Here is a 16,508-nt window from a genome sequence, read left to right on the forward strand (position 1 = left end):
GTCAACTTTATCCGAATTTTGTCAAAATAAGTTATGTTGGAATGACCACAATTAGGATCCCTCAACTCATCAAGACGCGTAATTTTGGTCATTTTCGTCAACTTCGTTAAAATTTTGTCAAAATGAGTTATGTTGGAATGACCTTGCTACAATGGGGTTAAAGTTGAGGGTCATTGCTCTAATTGAGTTAAAGTTGAAGGACTATTTCTCCAGTTGGATTAAAATTGAGGGACCAATGGTAATGAACTTTTAGTTGATGAACCATAACTGCACATTTTAATGAGTTGAGGGACTCATGAGGATGAATTTTAGTTTTTAGTTAAGAGATCATTGTTACAATTTACTCGTATATTTATGTACGGGCTAGCCCAAAATATGGCCCCCGTGTTCTGTGGTGGTGACTAGGCACGTTGTTCTTTGATTAAAAAAAATCTGCGAGAGAAACTCACATACCACTCTCTGTGTGCTATTCCATTTGTTTCTCTTCCACAGGCACAGTGTCGGAGAGTTGAAAATTTACAACGATATGGGCATAAAATATAAGGTTGCAAAAATTGATCATACTTCTTTTACTTATAATTGTCAATTTATGATTGGGATTCTGTGGCACAACCAAGTGTGATGAGTGTGTCTGACCGAATTTGAACACTAGAGAAGCTTTGAATTAGGAGATATAAAGTTTGGGAGAAGAAGGTGTTTGCGTATTTGATCAGTCTTCATCTTGTTTGAGAATTAACATGCTAAACTTTTTTTAAATGAAACATAACACAAATGACATAGCTTTGATTTGTGTCAATTTAAAGAATATTGATTAAAGGTCTCTTCATTTCATCTATCTAGCTAGTATAAGGGTCAAACGAAATTTCAAAGAGGGTATTATATATGTTATTGGAGTCAGCAACGGCCAATGCTCCACATTGGCTCCGCCACTGCTCCGTTGTACTCTCATCGTCGACGAAATATTCTACTGGTGCCAGCATCTAGCTCGGAAAGCTCCTCTGCGTCAAATGTTCAACTCACCGCCTGATCGTCTTCAACCGAAGCCTCCTCCTACCCTCTCTCCCAAGTTCCCAACTCTCTCTCTCTCTCTCTCTCTCTCTCTCTCTCTCTCTCTCTCTCAAATTATTTGTGATATTTTTCAGATTTAATAATATAACATATATGAAAATCAAGCTACATTTAGAACTCCAGTAAAATACAATCTAAATGGATTCTATCTTGAAGTTCCTTGTATGGTTGTACCCGGTGATACCTGTAACCTTCAATGTCGTTCCTGCCACTTGAAAATGGTGCACCGGACAAACCAAAACTTGGATAAGCTTCAAATCTCGTATGAGTAGTTAGTAAACAAACTACGGTTCTCAATAAGCTGGAGTTCACCATACAGACTATACTAATAACAATCACTAGTTGTCCCTGATTGACGTGGACGAGGATTTGAACTTGGGCGCAAGATGGATGAGGCGGGCACACTACTTTAGTCAATTGCTTTGACCCACGCAAGTGACATTTTACCACAGTGGTGAAAATGAGTTGATTGCATGACGGCGTGAGTTCGAATCATGTCGGTGACTAATCTAACAAAATTTATCGTTTAACAAAAAATACTGCTCAAACCCACAAATGCAAATGTTTCACTTCATCAACTTTTTCACACTATCAACTTTGTACATTTTGTGTTGAATGTATATAGATGATTGTGTGAAGGGTAGTAGTAGGAGGCTAGGAGTGATCCTACATGGAAATCTTCACCTAGATTTTTCGAGAATCAGTGACTCGGATCATTTAATCTTTTGACAAAAACATGTTCGGTATGTCAGCATACTTGTATAAGTTGCACTATTGAGCTGAGTTGTGTATTTGGATGAATACAAGTTTGACAAAGACTATCTTATCGCACTTTTGCAAATCTTATCCCTGACGTGCGTGCATGCGTCCATGCATTATAATACCGACCGAATAAGAGATTTTTCAATGTGATCGTTACACGATATGGTACATTAGGTATTCTTATATAAATGGTGGGTTATGTGTGTTAAAAGGTTAATAACTTAAAAATTAAAATTTTCCACCACTTGCATAAAAACACGTAATGTACAATCTTTATTCTCATCATAACTAAAAATTTTTCAACATAACGAGTTTTTGGTTCTAAAAGCCAACCCTCAGGCCACGTGTGGCTACACTCAGCTTCCACCGTTAATCATCTGGATCTGCTACTACGTACGTACAAGTACAATCTCCATTAGCCACGTGTACGTCTTCCACCCCCTCCACTCCTTGCCTCCACCACCGCCCACGTGTCCTCCCTGCAAACTCGCTCTCGTCTATATATCTCCCACCTGAAATTCCTCCAACAAAACCAAAACAAAGAAAGAAACAAAATAAAAAACACACTCCTTTTGTCTCTCTCTAAAAAATGGATAATTTTTCCGACCACCTCAAGCAACGCAGGGCAGATGATCCTACGACCGCCGCCGTGGCCACCGCCACGAACAAGAGCGGTCACAGAAGCAAAAAGGACATGAAAATGGACATGGCCAAACGCGGCCTTAGGTCCCTATCCGTGGCAGTCGCAATCCCCGTCTCTCTCCATCTCCTGGCTATCTACGCGGGCTCATCCGACCCATATCGCATCGGAACCAAGCCCTTCTGGATCCCTCCCCTGTGGGCCCTGCGGTTAACCTGCATAGCCTCCAGCCTTCTCATGGGCCTGGCTGCTTGGCTCGTGTGGGCGGAAGGTGGGTTCCACAAGAATCCGATGGCTCTGCCCATTTACTTGGCCCAGCTAGGGTTGAGTTTGATTTGGGATCCGATTGTGTTCGGGGCGGGGGCTCCGTGGGTCGGGTTGATCGTGTGCATGGGGATGTTCGGGACGATGATCGGATGTTCTCGGGTGTTTAAGGGTGTGAATCCGGTCGCTGCCGATCTTACGAAGCCGAGTTTGGCGTGGGTTGCGTTTTTGGCCGTCGTAAATCTTAAGCTTGTATTCCACTGAAGTTTCAGTGTACAGCAGCTTATGTTATGTATGCATGCATTTCTCAATGTAATTGCTATAAGCTTTTGTGTCTTGCAAAGTCTCCTTAGAAATGTTTCTTATGAAACCCTTATATCGCATTCGAAACACACTTTATTTTAAAGAAAAACTAATTATAATGACTTGAAAATTTTGAATTTTAACGATAAAGATAAAATAAAAGTTAAAATGAATAGTACAAGGGTTTTTTTTGGATATAAAAATGTGATTTTTTGTTAAAATGAATAGTAACGAAATTTTTTTGTTAAATTTTTTTATTTTAAAGCATTATTAAGATGATCCACATATATTTCGGAGTTCGCTTAAACTTTGTAAAGAAAGGTCACAGGTTCATGTAGTCTTTTTACAAAATAAGGGTAAAATGGCATCCAATAGGCGTTTTTTTCCGACTCTCGCTAAGCAAGGTAGCCTTGTGTACGGTTGACATTCTCTCTTACCTTGCAATGAGGGAAGTCTTATTGGTTTGAAGTCGTCCTTATTTTTCAGATGTGAGTTAAGCCTAGTTGGTCAGTGTGGGCTTAGACCCGAAAAGTTGTAAGATTTGTACTACGTGGTAGAGCAATTGTATTTAGTTGAAGATACAGGGACACCAATGAAGCATAAACAGCCAGAGTGTGAAAGAACTCCAGTCTCTAGATCGAGATGGCAAACTACTAAGAAATTGAACTAGCTTGGTAGGAGAGAATGGAACATAACAGACCAAGTATCTCTGAACCTAATGCATAAAACCAACCATTAACCATTGCAGATTCAACGAGCCTGGACTTACAATAATATGCGAGGGACGTTCCTATCCGGGTCCGGGGTGTATACCTCTTGATGGGGTATACACCCGGGACTATGTTTCCCGGGATAAGAAATTATCTCCGCTACAGTATAAACTCGGGGGTAATACATGCATAATCCACAAACACGAGCCTGAACGAGTCTCACCACAGTATGAATATGAACACAATAATGTCTACAAAACTGATCGGAATTTTTGGAAACAATAAATAATCTCTCTGATTTTCGTTCGGGAAGTGGCACACAGATTTATAATGTACAAAAGAATACTATCTCCAAATCTAGCACGAGACAAATAAATAGCATACGGATTCTAACAAATCCTACATCAAGTAACACGAGTGAACTAAGAAGACGATACCTTGGCGGCCTTGAACGCAGGATGAAGCAATCCAAGTTCATCTTTAACCTCGAGCGGATTGTTTGTTTCGTTCCTAACTCTCTTAACTCTTCGACTACCCAGTGACCGGTGCGTGAATCCGTAGATTTGAAGAATCTGATTGTCTCCAAAGTTAAAAGCTCTATCCATCTGCTCGAAGCATCTCTTAACCGAGTAATCTCCGAACTTCCCACACGGCTTGCAACCCACAAAATGCGTCACCAGCGGCCACCGGTGGTCGCCCAAACCAGGTCGATAATTCTCAATCATTTCCTCGTATTTATCAACCAAAATACCCCAATATCCATGCAAATAATATCCACTCTCAAGATAAACCTTATCACCCCACTTCTCTCTTTGAGTGGCCAATATATAAACCATGGCTGACTGATCATCAGCTTCGAAAACCGGCCTACCTTTCAATTCCCTAGTGAGCACCTTCCCTGCCTCCTCCCTAATCTTCCCTTTCGGTCCCATCGGAGCCCAAGCATCGAGCATATCCAACGACCACTGCGTATTCCTCAACAAAAAGCTCCCGGTATTCAACCCAATCCAACTTTTCTCATCATACACCATCTCGTTCCACCCGTGCATCACAAAGTTGGAATCTTTGTACCTCTCCCACGGCAATTCAAAAGCCATATCTGTAAACATTGCATCACTATCCATCCACCATAGAAACTCAACCTCCGGGTGAGACAACAGGAGCTTCCGAATCAACGGAAGCTTGGCCCAAAAACCCGCCATTTCGGCATCCAACAGGGCCATATTGTAAAACACCTCAATCCCATGTAATCTACAATAATCAATTTTGTTCTTAATCGACTTCAACAAGTAATGATCACCTACCGGGTTTTCGCAGGGTTTTGGCGACGACCCAGTCACCAGAAGCACCCGGGGCTTACCAGGCCCGACGAAATTTGGGAAATTAGGATTTTCCCGGAGCCATTTCGACCTCTGCTCGTCCCAATTCGAAATCTTGGGTCCAAGAGTGTAGGGTTTATTCGGGTCGGGCCGGTCCTCCCCTTCGTCGACCACGATCTTGTTAAAATCGAAGGCGTTGTAGTTGTTGGGGTCGGACGGCGTCGAGTGGACCTCCTCCAGGACGCGGTGGGGCTCCGCCCGCTTGCGGGAGTAGAAGTGGTCCCGAATCTCGAGGAAGTCCTGCTCAGGGGTTCCGAACTTGCCGGCTCCGATCGTGCCGCGGAGGACGACCACCGTGAGGACGAGGCAGAGGATCGTGACCTTGCTGTGCCGGAGAGCTCGCTGGATCCGTCGCGATCGTTGAGCTCCCAAGCATTTCTCTAATATCATAGCTGAAATTTGAACCTCAATTGAACATAAATAAATTGGGGAATTTGGCAAATTTTGGTGGGTGGGGAGTGGAAACCCTAGAACCCACAATTTTGACAGAAATGGATTTGGGACAAAGATTTTGTAAGCCAATGTCGGAGGTTTGGTCGATGTTAGAAATGTTTTTTAACTTAATAAGCGTTTCTTCCTTTCAAAAAAAAAAAAAAAAACTTAATAAGCGTTTCTTTTTATAAAACAGTACGGAAGTTGAAAGAAAAAGACCAAACAAAAAACAACAAAAGAATGTTTTTTGGTTTGGGCCTTTGGAATTTGGACCCACTTGAGAGGAAGAATAGAGGCCTACTTTACACTCAAAGTTTCTTCTCTTTTTTCGTATAATTGAGTGATTAAAAAATATGGATCTTTCATAAAAAGAGTTTGGGTTAAATTTATTTTAATAAAAAATCATGCTATAATTTTATTTAATTAAAAATACTTAAATTTTAATGAAAAACTCTCAAATTTTAATAAAAATGACAAAAGAACTTAAATTTTAATGAAAAATACATAATTTTAATAAAAATAACAAAAAATCTGACGCGTGGACTCACAGTACATTGTTTATGAAAACTTAGTCCCACTTTTCGAACCCACCTTCATTTGCTCAACAACATTGTATCCATCAACAACTGTTTCGAAACACAACATGCTTTCCTTCAAGCCACGGGGTCATTGCAGTGCAAATGAAGAAGGGGTGTGCTATCCACACACCCTATTTTACTTCTCACACACACCTTTTGCTAATTTCTGTCTGTTGATCTTCTTCAATTCATCCGATCTGACAGCCGAAATTTAAAAAGGTGTGTGAGAAGTAAAATAGGGTGTGTGGATATCACACCCCATGAAGAACTGTGAACCATTAGTATTAGGTCTAGAATTTGCCATGGACAATATTCCAGGGCCGATATGCTTCCAAGTTGAAGCTCTCATCTGCGAATTTCGCCCCATAAATCGACTCTCCTCTAGTCCCATTGCCTCTTGAGAAATCTTCACCCTGATACATGAAATTAGATAGGAATAATGCGATGAAATGTGGAACCCTTAAAGTGCATCGGCTTCCCTGATAATCCAATCCCCTTGTCTTGAGTACAAAGAGCACGAAAATTTTAAGCATTTTTCGGGTTTTTTTAATAAAAAAATACTCCATTACAACTCGACCCTCATCCTTTTCACATGCATGAAGCAATTCTGTAGGCAATTGAAATTTAAAATGAATGTAGTCAATAATATATTTACACAAATCAATAAGATTATATTAATACTTAGGGAGTGAGTGAGTGATTAAAATCATAGGAGGATTTGGTTAGGAATTGATCAAATTCACATATATGCACACGCTTCCTTTAGTGGTTTTTTTTTCTTCCCTTTTTTCTTTTTGTTGTCCTTACCATTAAATAAAGTTTATAGATGATTTTTTTGTTAAAATTCAAAGTTTTGAAGCTATTTTCATTAGTTTTCCTTAAAAAATATTGCTTGATTCTTTATATGTAATGAATTATTTCTCGTGAAATGTTAATCACAATTTGATATATATATATATATATATATATATATATATATATATATATATATATATATATGGGAGCAATAACCAAACTCCAGAGATGAATCGGGAACGTATGTTCAAACAAAGGTATGCACAAATGAAAGTCTCGATTAATGGATCATGTATGCAAAAATTCAATTCAATTCGAAACCATTTGCCTGTTTAATTGTCACTATAAAATTTTAATGTTTCTTAGAATACAGTGTTCGTCAATTTCTTTAAACTCAATTAGATGCTTCAAATATTTCTGATTTGACTAATATTTTGCAATGAGGAACAACTTGAAAAATAAACGATTCAGATCGTTGAAGTTCGATGTAGTGTGGATCCATATCGAATCCCCATTTTTTTCCCTTAAAGACTTCGCTAGTTTTCATAGTATAATGCATATCTAACTTTATTTCTAATCATTTTCAATCTGAGTTTCACTCTGTTGTAACAACCATTGTCGCAGGTGGGAGACGATCCTCTCCGAACTCAAACTCTGCGGATCCTCTGGATGTCGGCGTCATGCTTCCCCAGAGTTGGCATTGTGCCTCCCCGGCGCTGGTTACCGGCAACGTCGATGTAATAGTTGTCGACGATCGTGGTTCTATAAAACTGAGCATGTAGAAGTTTCTCTATAAACAGACAAAAAAAAGTGAAGAAGAAGATGCAGAATTGAAGAAGGTTGATTGTTGAAGAAGAAGAATTGATGAAGAAGAAGAAAAAGAAGCAAAACTGCAGAAAAGAAAGAAGAAGATCCGGAGAGGATTCTTGATCTCCCTCCGAATTGTTACCTGCCGCTGCTTCCACTTCAAATAATGAATAAACTTGTTCACCCTTCCTATCTTTCTTTGCTTGTGTGTCAAACCCTTGAGCTCTACTCTTTTCCTCCCTCCTAGATAAAGATTCAACAACAGCCTTTAGCAACTATTTATGTAATATAACCTTTAAAAGAAGATAGAAAATAGTTACTAAAGGTTAACCAACTTGTAATTTAGCCTTTAGTAACTATTATTTTTCGTAACGAGTATGAACGGATGACTATCAAGTTATAGTATAAACACGCCCTTGTGATCACACAATACTAACACGATAAGAAAACCAAGAATTTACGTTGTGTTTATGTTATGTAAATGAGTTATGTAAACTTCGCCAAAACTACATCAAAGCACACAAATCTAAAGCAAACCAAGAAAATTATTATCCGTATATTTTGTTAAGAGTTTTTTCAAAGGGAACGGTAGATCCACATCCACCTGCTACGTAATCTACCTTTTTTCCCATTTTAATTATTAACCGTAGGATTGAATCTAAGGAAAACTAATGAAAATGACTTGAAAACTTTGAGTTTTAACGATAAGGACAAAATAAAGAGGCATTTTGATATAGATGCCTCAAATTTGAATTTTTTTAATCAAACATCTATAACTTTTAAACTTTTGATCAAACACTACTAATTTTTAATTAAAAATTATGATTTTTATTGTATTTAATTAACCAACTAGTTCAGAAAATAATATCACAAATATTTTAAAATCACCACCAACTTCCTATCTTATCTTATCATAATTCATTCAAAATGAATTTTTCTTATTCAAATAATTTGTTGTTTTAAATTCTAAAAACACATAAACATCCTATTAACATACAATTATGAAATATAACATGCACTTATATTAAATATAACATACCAAACATATATATTAAATATAACGTACCAATCATTTGGTACGTTATTGGTATGTTATATAAATTTAATCTGGGTACGTATTAGTATTTTGGTACTTATAAAATATTGCTTTGGGTACGTTATGCAATTCTTTATTTAGTACCTACCAAGTTATTAGTACGTTGTATTATCCTTATTTTGATACGTACAAAACTTATGGTACGTTATGTGTAAGTTGTGTAACCCAAAAAAGGGATAACTTTTCACATTAAAACATTGCACTAACAAATATTTTGTCAACTCTTAATAATTAATTATTGGAATAAGGACTCATTTTAAATAAAAATAAAAATGTGAAAACTCTTAGTTCACGTTTCTACTATAAGTAGTTGTTAAAAATTCACATTTATTTTCAGTTGCATGAAATTAGGCAGTCTAATCTACATCTCAATTTTAATTATAAACGAACTCTTTTTTTTTTATAATCTATATAAAATGTTGAGTTGGAAATTGGAAAAACTATATTTCATCCAATTAATCTTGAACCCAGTAGATATAATTGAATCCTTAAATTGAGGAAGGGATGAGATTCCATAAAAATAGCAATAAATTAATGAATATTATTGAGTGCATTTTTTTTTACATAGAAATGGATTTAAAAGAATTTATAAAATACTTAAATTAAGAATATACCTGAAATGTAAAGTTTAATTAAAAGTAAAAGCACTTTAATCAAAAGTTGAAAAGTAACAGATGTTTAATTTAGAAAAATCTAAAATGAGGCATCTAATTCTAATTAACTACAAAATAAATGGTAAAGTGAATAGTACCATGATTGACTTTTTAATGTAAAAAATGTGGTTTTTCGTTAAAGTGGACAGTACCGGGAGCTTTTCGTTAAAGTTCCCTTGAATCTAACAGCCATAATAAGCTATTGGTCGTTGGATCCGTACTGAAAAGTCCGGAGAGGATCCAAGTCCCACGAAAATGTTTTGTATGTGTTTGTAAATTAATAAAAAATTATAATTAATGATATCTATAACTAGTGACACCAATATTTGTGTTCAATTTTTATTTTTATTTTTAACAAACGATAGTATCTACACTAAAGGGGTGATGGAGTGGCTAAGCCTCACAATTTGCCTTTGCCAAGAATCGAACCTAAGACCTCTCACTTACAATTGAAGAGGAATAGTACTACACCATAGTACCAAGTGGCATTTGTGCTCAAATTCTAGTAGGCACAAATACACTTTTCTGTTTTTCTTTTTGAACACAAACTAATGCACTCTTTTGTTCAAAGGGCACGTTTGAGATAGTTATGTGTTCAATGCAATTTAAAAAGCACAAACACATATTTGTGCTGAATGACAATGAAAAGGGCACAAATCAATTGTGTTCTTAGCCCATTTTTCTTGTACCAGAGGGAGGTGAACGTGAGAGTGGAATAATTTTATATTTGTTTTTTTTTTTCTTGTACCAGAGGGAGGTGAACGTGAGAGTGGAATGAAAAAGTCTTTTCATTTCCTCGATAGATGACATGTGGGTTTTGGAAAAAAAGAAAAAAACAGCAAACATTTTTTTTGTACAAAATTACTTTCATGCTCATTTTTTTTCTTGATAATTTTGTTTTTTCAATTATACATAGAACGACATGACAGTATTTCCATAATTTTTTGTTGACAAAAGGCGTTCTCTCCATAAGTTGTATGTAGATTACACTTTTACCGTAAAACTGAACATGCGAATTCAGAAGCAGGAAAGGAGAAAATTTACCTGATTTCAGAAGCCAAAGCACTATAGCAGCGCCGGAATGAGCTTTCCTTTTTTTTTTTCTTTGAGTGAACGAAAGAGCTATCCTTTTTTTTCCCTTCCTTCCTCTTTTGGGTGAACGGAAACTAACTTTCTCTTTTATTTTCCCTAGTTCAAAAGGATTTTGATGGAATGATCTTTATATAAAGGATGTAGCAAACCATCCCTTGAACATACGAAGAACATTCTGCTAATCTTCTTGGAGCTTTTGGGACAAAATTCGTGTGAAGGATTCTTGTTTCTCGCGATGCGGCGTTATGGTTTTCTTTATCATCTTCATGAGCAATGTTCATCCCCTTCACCACCATCACCACTATCACCCCCTTCACCGACTATTACTTCTTCTGCTCCCAGGCCCTCTTCTTCCAATCCCTTCTCTTTCAAACCCTTCTCTCACTCTTCTAATCTGAATTTTCTGCAATTACAAGAGAGGTGGCTGTCTTCGTCGTCTTCAGGAGGTCCAACGAAAATTTCCCTTCGTGAGTTTGTAAAGCAAAACCCTCCAGATCAGTACTATATAAACTTACTTCCACATCTCCATGAAATATTTTGTAGTAAAACTCACCAAAACCCTCCAGTTCGGAACCTTATGGACATACTTCCACATGTCTATAAAATATTTTATAGGAAGTTTTTGGAGAAAATGGAGGATGCTGAATCACATGGATTCAGTTTCGACCTTGACATTGATTCTTTTGACATTATCTTGCTAAACGGAACAATGTACATAGAACTGAAAACAGGGAAGGAGCACTATGACAAAAAGTTTGAATTCAATCAAATGCACGCCTTAAACAGTCAAATATTCACTAATGGTGTCCCTAAGGAGTTGGAAAGTATGACAAAAGCGTTGATTCAGACAAAAGACATAGGTGTTGCACTATTGCATCATGCCACCTTGCCATCAGTGCTTAGGAACCAAGTACGCATGTGGGTTTATTCCAAGGTAGGTGAAGCCAAAGACTCAAACGACCAATGGGACAGGATGTACACAATGGGGTTGGATGATTACTTCAGAAATAAAGGCTTTTACTATTATCCTCAAGATAATTGGATGTCAAAAATTGATATGCGGTTTTACCCAGAGAATATGAGTAAATATCTTAATATTCCAATGGAATTCCTCCGATGCTCGGCCAACATCATAAAACATGCGCTTCATCAGGTAATGCAAAATTAAATATACATGTGTTGTTATTTATATTTTGGTCATGTATACGTTGAAATCTAATTTGTGTTTTTCTCATATTGATTTAGGCACAATATAAGTCAGTGATTGACCCAAAACAAAGGACCACATCTGAACAAAAATTAGCCATTGAAATTGATGTCATGCTCACTACAATTTGGCCAGAGTTTTTAGACGAGCTGTTTGAATTGATCCTATCGGCTCAGAAGGGTACACCTCCAACTTGGTTCCCAAAGGAAGTCACTTGGGTACCTTTTGAACACATCATCGGCCAAATACACAAGTGGTTGCCCTCATCTTTTTCAAGTAGATCTCTCTACCTCTCTTCCATAATATTTATGTTTTGTCTTTGTATGTCCTAGCATATTTTTACTGTTTTATTTTTCCATATTTCATATATCAATATAAATTTACATATCAATACAATGCAGGTCCAACGAAAATTTCTCTTCGTGAATTTGTAAACCAAAATACTCCAGATCGGCACCTGAAGGACATATTTCCGCACGTCTATAAAATATTTTTAAGTGAAACTCACCAAAACCCTCCACTTCATAACCTTATGGACATACTTCCACCTGCCTATAAACTATTTTATAGGAAACTTTTTGAGAAAATGAAGGATGCTGAATCACGTGGATTCAGTTTTGACCTAGACATTGATTCCTTTGACATTATTTGCCACAACGGAACATTCGACATAGAACTGAAGAAGGGGAAGGTGCATTGCGGCAAAATGTTCGACTTCACACAAATGTACCTCTTTAACAGTCAAATATTCACTAGTGGTGTCCCTAAGGAGCTGGAAAGTGTGACATATGTGTTGGTTCGAACCAAAGACATAGGTGTTGCACTATTGCATCATGCGACTTTGCCATCAGTGCTTAGGAACATAGTACGTATGTGGCTTTATTCCAAGTTAGGTGAAGCCAAAGACTCAAACGACAAATCGAACAAAATGTATACAAGGGAATTGGATACGTATTTTTACAATAAAGGCTTTTGCTATCCTGGTTATCCTCAACAAAAATGGATGTCAAAAATTGACGTGCGGTTTTACCCAAAGAATATGAGTGATTACGATAATGTTCCAATGGATTTCCTCGGATGCTCGGCCAACATCATAAAACATACACTTCATCAGGTAATGTGAAATTTAATATTCATGTGTTATTACCATATTTTCCCATGTATAAATTGAATTCTAATTTATGTCTTTCTTCTTTCGATCTAGGTGCAATATCAATCGGCAATCAACCCAAAGAAAATGACAATGTCTGAACAAATATTAGCCATTGAGATTGATGTCATGCTCACTACGATTTGGCCTGAGTTTTTAGACAAGATGTTTGAATTATTGATTGTTTCAGCTCAGAAGGGCACACCTCCAAGTTGGTATCCGAAGGAAATCCCTTGGGTGCCTTTCGAACATATTATTGGTCAAATAGAAAACTCTACGGGTAAGTACTTTTCTATATTACTTTACATTTGCATGCTTTTGTGTATCTTGTGAACGCTATTTTTACTTGATTTCCTAGCTTCGTCCTCATTTTTCGAGCAATCTTGTGCCTGCAGTGAAGTTATTGCTGAAAACAAAACAAAAAAATTTAGAGTTACATTTTTTATTAAATATATCCTTACTACAAGATTTTGTAGGTATGCTTGGATGGGAAGACGAGATTTTGGGACAAAACTACACTTAGAAGCATGGGGGGTTTCTGGAAGCTGTGGAAGCGGGTGGAAAGCTTTCTACGTACTTCAGGGAAGGGATAAAAGCTGTGTCACCTTATTGATCTTCTAGCTCATTATTTTTCTATTTCTCTCTGTGATTTCGAATATGTTTTATTTTTCATCTGTGTTGTCAAATTTTCTATATGTATTAAATAAAAATTCAGTTAGATTTAAGTGTTGCTTTGGTATCTTCAAGCCTTGCGGTCTGAAGATCTGTATTCACAGTGCAGTTTTTTTTCCTTTTTTATTTGTGCAATGTTGCATTTGCCCTGTTTTAACAGCTGAGACCAAATACAAAAAATACCAACTAAAATAATAATGAAATTGTTCCATAAATAATAGCATCCTTTGATGATAAAACCATTTAGAGGACGACTGATCAAGATTTTCAGAAGCATGCATCAACTATAAGCCTTCAAAATATTATTCGAGTCGAGGAGTGGATCAACTGGCCTGCACCTCAAGCCAAACCGGCCTCGTTCTCTCTTCTAATTATATATGTGGAGTGGCTTAATTTACCGTTTGCAGCAATATCTTGTGCAATTTAACAATCATGTGCTCAAATGCTTTCCACATCCAAAATGAATGAAAGTGTAGAAATGAACGAAAATGACCATCCACACTTTATTTCTCATCCTTTGCAATCTGAGTTTCACTCTGTTGTGACAACCATTGTCGCAGGCGCCTCATACCATGGCACAAATCGCAAGGGCATTTGGAATAGTATTTCAATTCGTAACTTGTATCAGATTTGTCACCTGCCGCTGCTTCCACTTCAAATACTGAATAAACTTCTTCCCCATTCTTATCTTTCTTTACTTGTGTGTCAAACCCTTGAGTTCTACTCTTTTCCTCCCCCCTAGATGAAAGATTTAACAATAGCCTTTAGTAACTATTTTATGTAATTTAACCTCTAATGAAGATAGAAAATAGTTACTAAAGGTTAAACTACAAGTTACGAAAGGTTAAACAACCTGTAATTTAACCCTCAGTGACTATTATTTTTCTTAACGGGTATGAACGGGTGACTAACAAGTTAGAGCACAGACACATAAACACCAATTAACATAATGGGTACTTAATCCTTATCATGTCCACACAATACCAGCACGGTACGAAAAAAAATCAAGAATTTACGTTGTGTTTTTGTTATATAAATGAGTTGTGTAAACTTGGCCAGAACTACGTCAAAGCACACAAATGTAAATTAAGTAAACCAAGAAAATGATTACCCATAGATTTTTTCAAGAGTCTTTTCCAGGAGTACGGTAGATCCACCTGCTACATCATGTACCTTTTTCCCATTTTGAAAGAAACGAAACGTTGGCTGGAAAAGAAATGCACACACATTAACAAAGTAAATTATTTTGTGTCTGCTGCATAAAATCTCCCAACTATATGGTTGATTTTAAGTTGGGAGCAGATCTTTGAAGACCCTAAAAATTTATAAACGGTATGATTAAAGGATGCAATCAAATATATAAGGATAAAATTTCAGTGAGTTTTGAGTATGAGTTTGTAGGATCTTCAAACATCATATGCCAATTTAAAATCGACTTTATATTTGTGAGGTTTTATTTAAATGACCCATTAACTTTACTTTCTACTTAAGACAAAAGAAAGCCATAATATATGAAGGGACCAAATTGCTTAGTCCAATTCCCAAACTATGTAATGTATAACATGATCATCTTTACACGATTGTTAATTAGGATATTGAACAAATTACAAACCTAATTAGTGAATTTTATTTTCAAAACAAAGGTTAAACACATGGTACAAATTACACGAAGTAAGAATGGATCATTTACCGTACAGTTGATATTATACTCTTGCATTACATTATTAAGGTCTTCTACGTACTGCAGAGAGAATAAACAAACCTTAAGTCAACTTATCTTGAGGCAAAATAAGAAATCATATCATAATTATTAAGAATTAAAATGATTGACAAATAATTTGATTAAAGTGAACCAAAGATCATCTTCTAAAGCCATACCCTATGATCAATGATAATTTGATACAATGCTACATGTGGGAATTCCTTAGCCAACCTACTGATGACTGAATGTGTGAAAAAGTAGTCTGCAGGAGAAGTGTAAATCAAGCATGAGTTGAAAAAGAAAACTTGGTAGCCAAGTCAGTTAAGAGTAAATTCATAAGAACTTACCATGTGTCTGAGCGTCATATTCATAGAAGCAGAAGATTGCTGATAAAGATTTATCTATATACCAATGAATTAAAGAAACACATAAGTAAAACTGCATTATACTCAATTTTTTCTCAAAACAATACAAATGAATTCAAACAAATTTCAAATGAATTTAGGGTTAAAGTAAGTTTCACCATAAATACATATCAAAATAGACAATACGCAGACCATGCCACATCAGGTACACTGATAGAATGCCGGCCAGGGCACAATACTTTACCCCGTGTGTGTGTATAATCCCGAAGAAGTAAGAGATATTACCTTGAACTCTTTTAAGCTCCAAATCATACTCATCCTTTTTATACAAGTAAATTTCTGGCGGAACTGAAATATTGAATCTTTGTAGTTACATCAAAGTTAGTAGGAACATCGGAAACAGAAAGTAAAGGAGAGAGGGAGTACCTACGAAGAGGCGCCGGTCTTCCCATGGAACGTGCATGGACCAAAATTTGTTCCACTTCCAGTCAGGATATTCTACAATACATTCAACGTCTGAGATTGAGGGGCTTGAAAACAAAAATTTGATAAAAAATTCTAAGGCGTTGGCAAGGCAAGAAGAAAAGCCCTTGAAGAGAAAGAGGCCGGGTTACGTGCCTGAAGCGGAGGAGGAAAAGCCCTTGATGCGACTTCTGTGTTGCAGAAAATCAAGGTTTGGTGGTGGTGAAGACAGTTCAGCTGCTATTGAAGTTAGACTTAGGGTTTGGGTAGATTTACAATTGCCCATTCGAAGCAATTGTCGCCCCAAAACCCTTGAATTCCTCATTCTTGGGTGACGAGGATCCTCCTCGGGATTTCTTCTACAATGATTT

At 36.7% G+C, this 16,508-nt stretch overlaps 4 protein-coding genes across 4 annotated transcripts; 1 reads left to right on the forward strand and 3 right to left on the reverse strand.

Moving 5' to 3' along the window:
• The first annotated feature begins 2,353 nt into the window (after positions 1–2,353).
• LOC126616520 (translocator protein homolog) lies at positions 2,354–3,071 on the forward strand. Its single transcript, XM_050284594.1, has one exon. The coding sequence runs from the start codon at positions 2,420–2,422 to the stop codon at positions 2,996–2,998; it is 579 nt and encodes a 192-aa protein (XP_050140551.1). The 5' UTR covers positions 2,354–2,419; the 3' UTR covers positions 2,999–3,071.
• Positions 3,072–3,997: 926 nt separating this feature from the next.
• LOC126616519 (xyloglucan 6-xylosyltransferase 2) lies at positions 3,998–5,687 on the reverse strand. The gene has a single exon (XM_050284593.1). The coding sequence runs from the start codon at positions 5,514–5,516 to the stop codon at positions 4,170–4,172; it is 1,347 nt and encodes a 448-aa protein (XP_050140550.1). The 5' UTR covers positions 5,517–5,687; the 3' UTR covers positions 3,998–4,169.
• Positions 5,688–7,417: 1,730 nt separating this feature from the next.
• Positions 7,418–11,174, reverse strand: LOC126617226 (uncharacterized). The gene is made up of 4 exons (XM_050285255.1): positions 11,133–11,174; positions 10,532–10,653; positions 7,881–7,981; positions 7,418–7,721 (listed from the first exon to the last, which is right to left on the reverse strand). The coding sequence occupies exons 1-4, from the start codon at positions 11,172–11,174 to the stop codon at positions 7,579–7,581; spliced, it is 408 nt and encodes a 135-aa protein (XP_050141212.1). The 3' UTR covers positions 7,418–7,578.
• Positions 11,175–14,111: 2,937 nt separating this feature from the next.
• Positions 14,112–16,423, reverse strand: LOC126617227 (uncharacterized). The gene is made up of 8 exons (XM_050285256.1): positions 16,294–16,423; positions 16,102–16,173; positions 15,961–16,023; positions 15,658–15,711; positions 15,487–15,572; positions 15,299–15,349; positions 14,720–14,814; positions 14,112–14,346 (listed from the first exon to the last, which is right to left on the reverse strand). The coding sequence occupies exons 1-8, from the start codon at positions 16,421–16,423 to the stop codon at positions 14,112–14,114; spliced, it is 786 nt and encodes a 261-aa protein (XP_050141213.1).
• Positions 16,424–16,508: the final 85 nt, after the last annotated feature.

This window comes from Malus sylvestris, chromosome 3 (genome assembly GCF_916048215.2).
Source record: "Malus sylvestris chromosome 3, drMalSylv7.2, whole genome shotgun sequence".
Classification (NCBI taxonomy): Eukaryota; Viridiplantae; Streptophyta; class Magnoliopsida; order Rosales; family Rosaceae; genus Malus; species Malus sylvestris.

Bases quoted from the DNA above. Each gene is read 5' to 3' on its own strand.
- LOC126617227 (XM_050285256.1), bottom strand. From the start codon at position 16,423: ATGGGCAATTGTAAATCTACCCAAACCCTAAGTCTAACTTCAATAGCA. The intron at 16,174-16,293 runs GCACGTAACCCG...AATGTATTGTAG, and splicing joins CTTTTCCTCCTCCGCTTCAG to AATATCCTGACTGGAAGTGG. The intron at 15,712-15,960 runs GTAATATCTCTT...ATTGGTATATAG, and splicing joins GGAGCTTAAAAGAGTTCAAG to ATAAATCTTTATCAGCAATC.
- LOC126616519 (XM_050284593.1), bottom strand. From the start codon at position 5,516: ATGATATTAGAGAAATGCTTGGGAGCTCAACGATCGCGACGGATCCAG.
- LOC126617226 (XM_050285255.1), bottom strand. From the start codon at position 11,174: ATGTGGAAGTATGTCCATAAGGTTCCGAACTGGAGGGTTTTG. The intron at 7,982-10,531 runs GTAAATTTTCTC...ATCTTTATCTAG, and splicing joins GCTTTGGCTTCTGAAATCAG to GAGGGAGGAAAAGAGTAGAG. The intron at 7,722-7,880 runs GTAACAATTCGG...GTCTGTTTATAG, and splicing joins TGAAGTGGAAGCAGCGGCAG to AGAAACTTCTACATGCTCAG.
- LOC126616520 (XM_050284594.1), top strand. From the start codon at position 2,420: ATGGATAATTTTTCCGACCACCTCAAGCAACGCAGGGCAGATGATCCT.